General features: G+C 37.2%; 1 protein-coding gene across 1 annotated transcript; it reads left to right on the forward strand.

Moving 5' to 3' along the window:
- Window positions 1–8,018, forward strand: LOC108669138 (GTP-binding protein 128up). The gene is made up of 9 exons (XM_018156435.2): window positions 1–192; window positions 3,019–3,184; window positions 3,585–3,715; window positions 4,284–4,463; window positions 4,919–5,014; window positions 5,454–5,586; window positions 6,332–6,461; window positions 7,057–7,179; window positions 7,607–8,018. Exons 1-9 carry the CDS (start codon window positions 154–156, stop codon window positions 7,707–7,709), a joined length of 1,101 nt encoding a protein of 366 aa, XP_018011924.1. The 5' UTR covers window positions 1–153; the 3' UTR covers window positions 7,710–8,018.
- The last annotated feature ends 1,631 nt before the right edge of the window (window positions 8,019–9,649 follow it).

The raw sequence follows: 9,649 nt of genomic DNA on the forward strand, positions 1-9,649 counted from the left end.
CCTCTTTTAGTCGCTGCCGTCTCTGCCTCTTGCTCGTGGAAGTTGCGCTCTCTTCACGGTTAAACTTCTCAATTACTTCTCTACAAGTTGCAAAAACTTCGAAAATATTGTTATATATTACTTGGAAAGTTCGAAAGAAATTATTTTGGCAAAATGAGTATCATACAAAAAATTGCTGATATCGAAGCTGAGGTATGTTCATCACTCATCAGTTTATGTATATATATTTATATATCATCAATATATGTTTGTTTCTTATGTAAAGTTTTAAGCTTCTAGCACTAGCCTGAGTAGTGAGTAGCACATCAGTTATTGACTTGAACAGTTGAACTTCAGAGTTCAGACTTGTGACTTCAAGCATAGTGACATACTTAGATACTACGGATTTTTTAGAATCAGTTCATTTTTAATTTCCTCAATTACTCACGATTTAAACCAATTTCTTATGTAGGTATGAAAAAAAATTTGTTCATGATAATGCAGGTATCCAGGTCCCCAGGATACTGTACTGCATTATTCTGCATCCTGAAATAGAAAGGAATGTTTTATTGACAACCATCATATGTTTTGGACTTTGGAGAAATAAATCATAGTTTAGGTTAATTACTTTTCATTCTATGATGCATCAGTGCACAATTCTATATAGCCTACTATGACTGTAAGTATGATACTATGACATTCTTAATTCTATGTTTGTGATGACCAAATTCTATGTTTGTGATGACCGATGTCTGATGATAGGGTAAACGCGGTATATTCCGACACTTTAAGGACGCATCGAAAAATGAAAAACTATAAAAAAAAACCGTATGCGTTACGTAAGTTCTGTTGCCTTCACATGACTCTCAAAACACTTCACTACGCGTCCGCATAGTGGCAAACCAGAGCTTTTTTTAGAATCAGTTCATTTTTAATTTCCTCATTTACTCCCAATTTTAACTAATTTCTTAAGTATGATAATACTGGTATCCAGGATACTTTACTGGTCTACTTATAGGGCTCAAAAATGAACTTGAGGGAGAGTCTAAAAAACTCTCTGCTTTGCCACTATGCGCCATATGTTGCCATATTTATTAAAAAGCCTTTAGAATGGAAACCTACAAAATCCCTATATTCCGTCACTTTGTGTGGCAACATCCAACACGTGGTGAGTCGTATTGCGTCAGCGCTTCAATTTAAGTATTTAACTGATCCGAATTGCCGACATCCACGTGTTCGAATTCCGTTTGCTGTGTGAGCTGTATTGGGATACAACACGGCTTTGAATTAGAACACTAACGAATATTGAACACTACTTAATTACGTTTTAATTAACAGCTATTAGGCTTTTAATTAAGCAAATTTCAATTTTTGTACAAAGCTTTGAACGATCTGTGTGTGTCCAATTCAAGTTGTGTCGGAATTAGTTTTCATGTGTCGAAATCCAACATCTCAACTTAATCATCTATTAATTTATTTACGACTTGAAATCAGCGAATACAAGTATACTTAAAGGATTCCCAATATATTCACAGACGTATTTAAAAGTCTCAATTCATAATATTCTTCCTATAAAAACAGTTATTCACTATTTGGTAGAGCCATGTCAACTGTCAAATTTGACACATTTTTCGATGATCTCACCACGTGGCATGCATTGTCTCTCTTTGGATCTCAATATTTTCCCGCTAGATGGCCAAGACCTAGTGTTTTTGAAGTGTTTCGACACGCAAATGTATGACGTCACCATTTCAACCATCAATGAACGCATGGAACTAAAACAAAGCATAATATAAAGAAAAAACTAGAGAAGTGACGGAATTACCTACGATGTCGGAATATACCGCGTTTACCCTACACTAATTTTTTGATAAGTGAAATTTTTATCACTGAGCAAGGTAAATGTAATCAAAATTCTTTGTTATTAATCATTTTTTTTTTGTTAACTGGAGCCTTTGCTAACCAATGTTCTAGTATTGTATATGCATTTTTCATGGGGTCCCTTATTACTACCCCAAGCCCAAGGGGGGTGTCCCTTTACTCCCTTATTACCCCGTCGCACGGAAATGGCTGCCCCTTTTTTTAAATGAGATAGGCAAATTCCATCAATTGCGTAAATTATTGCACTTTCAAGCCAACACTTGTGTGCAACTTTTATGTAAGTAAAATTTTTTAATACCGTAAAATGGGGTAACTTAGACCACTTTTTTTTATAAATGATGCCATTTTTTTTACTAGCTAAATTAAACTTGAATTGAAACGTGCAAAAATACAGGTCTATACTCTAGCTTCACTCACCATAAATTGCTGGGTCCTGCCTCTCATACCGTTAAATGGGGTAACTTAGACCGGCGGGGTAACTTAGACCACTTTTCGTTTTTTTAGCAAAAACCCCCACAACTCAAAAAGGATTTGACATAGAAAAATTTTGTCAACTTTATGTTTCAGACTCTACAGAGTCTTATATATGGCAATTTTAACTTAATTTCCAAGCCAGTCAATATTACCCCATCAGGGCTGCCATTAGGTAGTCACATTTTCCTCATTATGGGGTGGCGCCCCCCATTTGCAAACTATGACACTTTCCTCAAGTTTGTCATTTGCATATGTAACTAGAAGAGTTCTACTACAATGCACCAAAACCTGGAGTTATTTTACCAAAAAATATAATTGATTTTACCACCCGGTCTAAGTTACCCCAAGGCCCAAGAGCTGGGGTAACAAAGACCATCACTTTTTTTGAAATTACATAAAGACTACCGTACCTTGAGATATCACGATTTTCATTGCTACTGTGTTTCTTTTGTGTAAAATTTTAAGTACATCTTATTTACAAGAACATTTACAAGTACATCTTGTAAATGTTTCAAGACATTTTTTTTATCAAATTGGACAAGACAAAAGCTCCTATTCTTGAATATTTATACTTGAATTGGGATTTTTAATTCCTTCAAACATATTTTTTATATTATATTAATAAAAAAACTGGCTTGCAATGCATAAAATGTGAATTTTTCTCCAAATCTGCATTATTTACAGATGAACAGGACCCAGAAGAACAAGGCCACGAGTGCTCATCTGGGTCTGTTGAAGGCTAAACTAGCCAAGCTCAAGCGGGAGCTCATTACCCCCAAGGGAGGTGGGGCTGTTGCTGGGGAAGGTTTTGATGTTGCCAAGACTGGTGATGCAAGAATTGGTTTTGTGGGTAAGATTTCCTGCAGGTATCAAACTACAAAAATTATAATCTTTACCAAATAAAGTATGGGCAGGTCTATAGTCTCAGAAGTTATTTTATTAAAATATCACTTTCAGGGAGCATTGACAATGCTTTTGTAGTCTGTAAGATTTGCATGTCAATAAAATTTTTCATTTATTACATGCCATTTTGTGGCTTAACCTTAATTTCAATCTCAACTTGATAGAGAAAACTGGTTATGCTTTAAGATTATGCTTATGTATTAGAATTAATCTCTAAAAAACTTTCCTATGGGAACTTTCTGAACTTTCCTAAAGTGAAGTTTAGAATTTCAGCCAAACTGTTATTGTGTAGGTAATGTCTTTGGTGAAAAATAATTTGCATTCTTGTTTTTTGCTCCCTTTTTCAGGATTCCCTTCAGTTGGGAAGTCTACTCTGTTGAGTAACCTGGCTGGGGTTTACTCTGAAGTTGCTGCTTATGAGTTTACAACTCTTACTACTGTGCCTGGCAGCATCAAGTTCAAGGGGGCCAAAATACAGGTAAATATGCAGGCTGGACTGAACTTTGACTTGAATTTATTGTCCAACAAATAATGCAATATTATTAAGTACTTGTGTATTATCTACACCAGAACTGTGATGCAGGAAGCATTTATTACTAATTGTGTTACTTGAAACATAAAAAGTGCGTATTATTTTCTTCCAATAAGTTATTTATTTATTTGGTTTTTATTCCAAGTATAATTTTTTTTGACTCTCACTTGTAATTAGTTGAACTATTAGCTACAGTGAATAGGTACCTTGGTGTATTCTAAAATATATATACACCTAAAATGTGAACAATTGAAGTTAGCAAGTAGATTTTAGAACATTTTGTTCATCTGAGTTTTAATTTCATTTCTCTTTAGAGTATGAAGACAAAGTTAATTTCTTTCATATAGTGCACTGCATAATAAATTTCCTCTGTGTCCACCACTACTAATCTGTATTAAAATGCCACCCCTACTGTGCAGCTCTTGGATCTTCCTGGCATCATCGAGGGCGCTAAAGATGGCAAATTGTATGATCTTTGCACCATTTAGAACTGAATGTCACTTCTATTGTGCAGCTGCTGGATCTCCCTGGCATCATCGAGGGTGCTAAAGATGGCAAGGGTAGAGGCAAGCAGGTTATTGCCGTGGCCCGCACTTGTTCCCTCATCTTCATTGTCCTGGACGTGCTCAAGCCCCTGCAGCACAAGCGGCTCATTGAACATGAACTGGAAGGTTTTGGCATGCGACTCAACAAGGTTCTACTCTTTACCTATTTGTTAGCGCATTTCTCTTTATAGAAAAAATGCACTATTGTGCTTGCCATGTCCGTCTGTCTCTGTCTGTCCGCTTGTCTCTGTCTGTCCGTCCGTGACTTAATGTTTTCGTCGATTTTAAGAAGCGGGCATGCCTGCATCAAAGATACGACATCTCTAGCTCTAATGCACTGTACTAATCGCAATGAAAACTGATTTATGCACGACAAAATGCAATTGCATGTGGCATTTTTTGCGCATTTTCTCATTTATGGAAAAAATGCCCTATTGTGCTCGTCATGTCCGTGTGTCTGTCCGTGACTTCACGTTTTCATCGACCAGAAAATGCACTCTCTGTCACTCAGTGCAGTGAGTATTGATTAATTTTGTTTGCATGTTTATTTGTTAGGAGCTTTATGTAGTAATGTCCAAAGTTACAATAAATTGACCTCTGACAGAGCCCTCCTGACATCACCTTCAGAAGAAAAGAGAAAGGAGGCGTGAACCTCAACGCTGTTGTTGCTCAGTCTGAACTCGACACCGAACTTGTCAAGGTCAGTTTTGAGTTTGTCACAAAATTTCATGAATTATATGACATAAATTTATTTGATGTTTCATTTTGACATTAGGAATTAATTGCTTTTAATGGACCTATGAAAATTTTAAACTGATTGTGGTGGTGTAGCAAGAGCACAATACTTTACATCTAATTTGGATTGATTTGTTTGAGTTAAAAGCGCAAAAAAATGTGATTACACAAGTAAAAAGATGCTGCACTGGAGTATAGATAATTTGTTCTGATCAAGGAATTCTGTAGAACGATATATTTTGTAAGCCTAATAGCTTGAATTACTGGATAGGTAGGTGCACAACTTCAATTTTTTTCTGAAATTTGTTTTCAATGAGTGCTTCTACTCTTAACATAAATGGTGTTTTAGCTATTAAAAGCTAATATGTAATAATACTGATGTGTAATAATTGTGTTGTGTTCAGACAATTTGTGCCGAATACAAGATCCACAATGCGGATGTTATTCTGCGCTACGATGCCACTGCTGACGACCTCATCGATGTCATTGAGGGCAACCGCGTCTACGTGCCTTGCCTCTACATCCTCAACAAGATAGGCATGTCTTGCATGTTCCTTTAGTCTACGTGCCTTGCCTCTACATCCTCAACAAGATAGGCATGTCTTACATGTTCCTTTAGTTCATTTAGTCCAAGTGAATTGTTTACTTATTTTATTCTAGTTTGAGAGATGTGCATTAAATTGCTTGAACACTTCAGAAGATAGGGAGAATACTAGAAATATGGCCCTTAAAATGTTCAAACAACTTTTCTAAAATGGATTGCCGTCTTTGATAGCTTAGAATAATTTAACCTTGCAATTTAATTTTGCAAATTCTATTAATGTTCAGCAAAGAATATCAATTATTATGTGCTTCGAATACAGTAACCCTTCTACGGTACTTTTAAGATTCCAGAGGCCTTGCTTTCAAAATTTGCTAAGTGAACGTAAGTACTTACGCTCTATTTTCTTGTCTATGACTGGTGGATTTTGGTTGAAAGGCCCATAAGGCCGTCAATGATTGGCTGATGAACTTACGATCTCTTAACTTTTTTTGAAAGTATAGGTCCAGGTTGTCATTGTGTAATGTATTTTCCCATATGATATGATAATCATTGTGTAATGTATATGCACAGAACATAATAATCATCGAATAATTTATAGTATGCACAGAACATGATGATCACTGCATAATGTATATGCACAAAACATGATAATCATCGTATAATTTATAGTATGCACAGAACATAATAATCATTGCATAATGTATATGCACAAAATATTATAATCATTGTATATTTCAGATCAGATCAGCATAGAGGAGCTGGACATTATTTACCGCATTCCCCACACCGTCCCCATCTCCGCCCACCACAAGTGGAACTTTGATGACCTGCTGGAGAGGATGTGGGAGTACCTGAACCTGATCAGGATGTGAGGCTGGGGATGTGGGAGTACCTGAACCTCATCAGGATGTGAGGCTGGGGATGTGGGAGTACCTGAACCTGATCAGGATGTGAGGCTGGGGATGTGGGAGTACCTGAACCTCATCAGGATGTAAGGCTTGCACATCAGGCTATAATAAATATTTTCACCCGGATAAAGGTAATTGAAATAAAAAATCGAAGAGAACTCAATATGCGGTCCTGCTGAATGACGTGGGGAGAGGACTTGTTTTAACTAGAATTACTTTGGGTTGAATATTTTTAAACTATTATGTTAAAATGAATTAGAAAACATTCGTATTAATTTAATTAGCATCATTAAGTGGTTTTATTGTTGTGTTGCAGCTTCATGAAGGAAAAACAGTCACATTTATTTATTCAGGAAACAGATGCATTTATTTATTTATGAAAAACAGTCACATTTATTTAATTAGCATCATTAAGTGGTTTTAATGTTATATTGCAGCTTCACAAAGGAAAAACAGTCACATTTATTCATTTAGGAAACAGTTACATTTATTTATTTATGAGAAACAGTCACATTTATTTAATTAGCATCATTAAGTTGTTTTATTGTGTTGCAGCTTCACAAAGCCGAAGGGGCAGGTGCCGGACCCCAACGAGCCCGTGGTGCTGCACGCCGACAAGCGAACCGTCGAGGACTTCTGCAACAAGATCCACAGGAGCATCATGAAGGAGTTCAAATAGTGGGTCATGGAGGTTATAGTGGGTCATGGAGGTTATAGTGGGTCATGGATGAGTTCAAATAGTGGGTCATGGAGTTCAAATAGTGGGTCGTGGAGGAGTTCAAATAGTGGGTCATGGAGTTCAAATAGTGGGTCATGGAGGTCATAGTGGGTCATGGAGTTCAAATAGTGGGTCATGGAAGTTATAGTGGGTCATGAAGGAGTTCAAATAGTGGGTCATGGAGTTCAAATAGTGGGTCCTTTATGATATATTTGTTAATTAAGGTGCTGGTTATTATTATATAGTAGTTATACCTTTATGATATATGTGTTAATTAAGGTGCTGGTTATTATTATATAGTAGTTATACCTTTATGATATATGTGTTAATGAAGGTGCTGTTTATTATTATATTGTAGTTATAACTTTACGATATATTTTATTGCAGTGCTCTGGTGTGGGGCTACTCCGTGAAGCATCAGCCCCAGAAGGTGGGGAAAGATCACGTACTTGAGGATGAAGATGTGGTGCAAATCATCAAGAAAATATAACGAGTAAACCGTCAAGTTTACTTTCTTGAACTTCAATGGCCCACTTTTTTATAACAGCAGTACAGCATTGAAATCTAAAAATGCATTTCATTTCTCTCCATTGCGCTTGCTTTTTTATATAGTAAGTCCCCACTGAAGCAGCAGCTTTTTAGGTGGTCATCCGTTCCTTGTCACCTTGTCGGTTGCCACGATGTTGTATAGCCAATGCAAAGAATCAGTTCAAATCGTAATTGTGTCGTATTACCTGCGTATTGAAACTTGTGTAAAGGAAATGCCGTGAATATGTATTATATTGCCCCTTCAAACTCCTGTAACGTCTCCTTTTTATTGTCCCCTTCAAACTCTTGTCACGTCTGGCGAGTAACAGGAGCGACTTGTTCTAACATCAGTTTTTCATTCTCGTTGTCGGATCCGTTTGAATTAACGAAATGATTCCTACAAAATTCCAGCTGCGCATATCGAACGTAGGTTCTCACATGGACACAGATGCTTGTTCTCGCTGTTCTTGTTAAGATGCTCGCTACAGAGAACTGGCTTAATGAAGTTTTAGAAAGATTCGCTAGAGAAATAGATTCTTTCTTAAGTATATCAGTTCCAGTGGAAGTAAAGTGAAGATTGGTGACGTACATAAGCTGTTGCGAATCATTTAGTCATATCTATGGATATTATTAGTAGCTGGGTACTTATATAATAAATAATAATAATAGCGGTTTCTGCGTTTAGTAGGCCGTAGGCCTGTCGCCGATTCTTAACATCTTAACAGCTTGTTGCGGTCTCGAACTCGCAACTCACTGCTGCAATTCTGCTGTGCTTAACCGCCCGGCCTCCTTGCCGATTCTACCAGAAACTGGCGCACAGAGCTGGGATCGAACCCGCGCCTCTCTGCGTCAATCTTGGTACCCTTAACTGTAACCACTGGGCCACCCTGCCACACCCTGCCCTACTTGCTCCTAACACTTGACGATCTCCAACGTTGAGCTTACCAATTACATTTCATTATGTTAAAAAAAAAACACTTCAACGCCATCTTGGTAACTTTATATTTAAGTCGCGAATTAGAGAGAATGGGAAGCTACGCGTGGCGAAAACTATTGCTGCAGAACCAAGACTGTCTTGGATGGATTCTTCACCGAACTCAAACTAAGTAGGTTGTCCGGCCGGTAATAATACTGCTAACATCCTCAGTAGTTTACTAAAGAGGGAGGGTAAATCCAAGACAAGAGGTAATTCTGTTATTGTTAACTGTGAAGGCATAAAATAACATTATAGTTCGTGCGACTGCGGTAAAGTAATACGATATTTGACGAAATTTCACGCGTTTTCCCTGACTTGAGAGACCGAAGAAATTCAAGTCTAAAATTTTAAATTCAGCCATTCAATTTTTATTCGCACAATAATGCCTTCTCATTTTCATGAAAGTTTGTTGCTTTATTTTTTATAAGTTTAAATACCATATAGAATGGGCTCTGAATGAGATGGATATAATTTAATCATGATAACTTGCTCGAAGTTTCCGCTTCACTTCAGTCGTTCCAAACTTCGCTGTCGCACTCGTAGAGTTGTCATGTCCGCGCTCAATGTTTTCTGTGCAACACATTGGCTAAACTTCACGAGTGCAGAGGAAACTGCAGATGCAGTTAAGTAGATAAACTAACAAGATTGATCATCAATTGACACTTCTCATTTTATTTTTTTTGGGGGGAGCGGGAAACCTACGCAAAAACTTGCGTTCTCCCCATAGCATCGTCAGTGTATGATGTCAGTAGCATTTTCTTGCCAGTTTTTTCAGAAAAGAAAGCAAACTTTGAAGGAAGCTCGTTGCTCACGAAAATCAGTCATCAAAAAGCGAGCGCGCAAAACAAGTGACAGAAAAAAAATTCGGATGGACGAACAAGGCCTCCTATAGGTAGCGATGTTCGACACAGTAACTAAGGATTGTC

Source organism: Hyalella azteca, unplaced genomic scaffold (assembly GCF_000764305.2).
Source record: "Hyalella azteca isolate HAZT.00-mixed unplaced genomic scaffold, Hazt_2.0.2 contig904, whole genome shotgun sequence".
NCBI lineage: Eukaryota > Metazoa > Arthropoda > Malacostraca > Amphipoda > Hyalellidae > Hyalella > Hyalella azteca.

Excerpts from the sequence above, each read along its gene's own strand:
- LOC108669138 (XM_018156435.2), top strand. The coding sequence starts at position 154 with ATGAGTATCATACAAAAAATTGCTGATATCGAAGCTGAG. Across the intron at positions 4,464-4,918 it reads TTGGCATGCGACTCAACAAG|AGCCCTCCTGACATCACCTT; the intron begins GTTCTACTCTTT and ends GACCTCTGACAG. Across the intron at positions 6,462-7,056 it reads TACCTGAACCTGATCAGGAT|CTTCACAAAGCCGAAGGGGC; the intron begins GTGAGGCTGGGG and ends ATTGTGTTGCAG.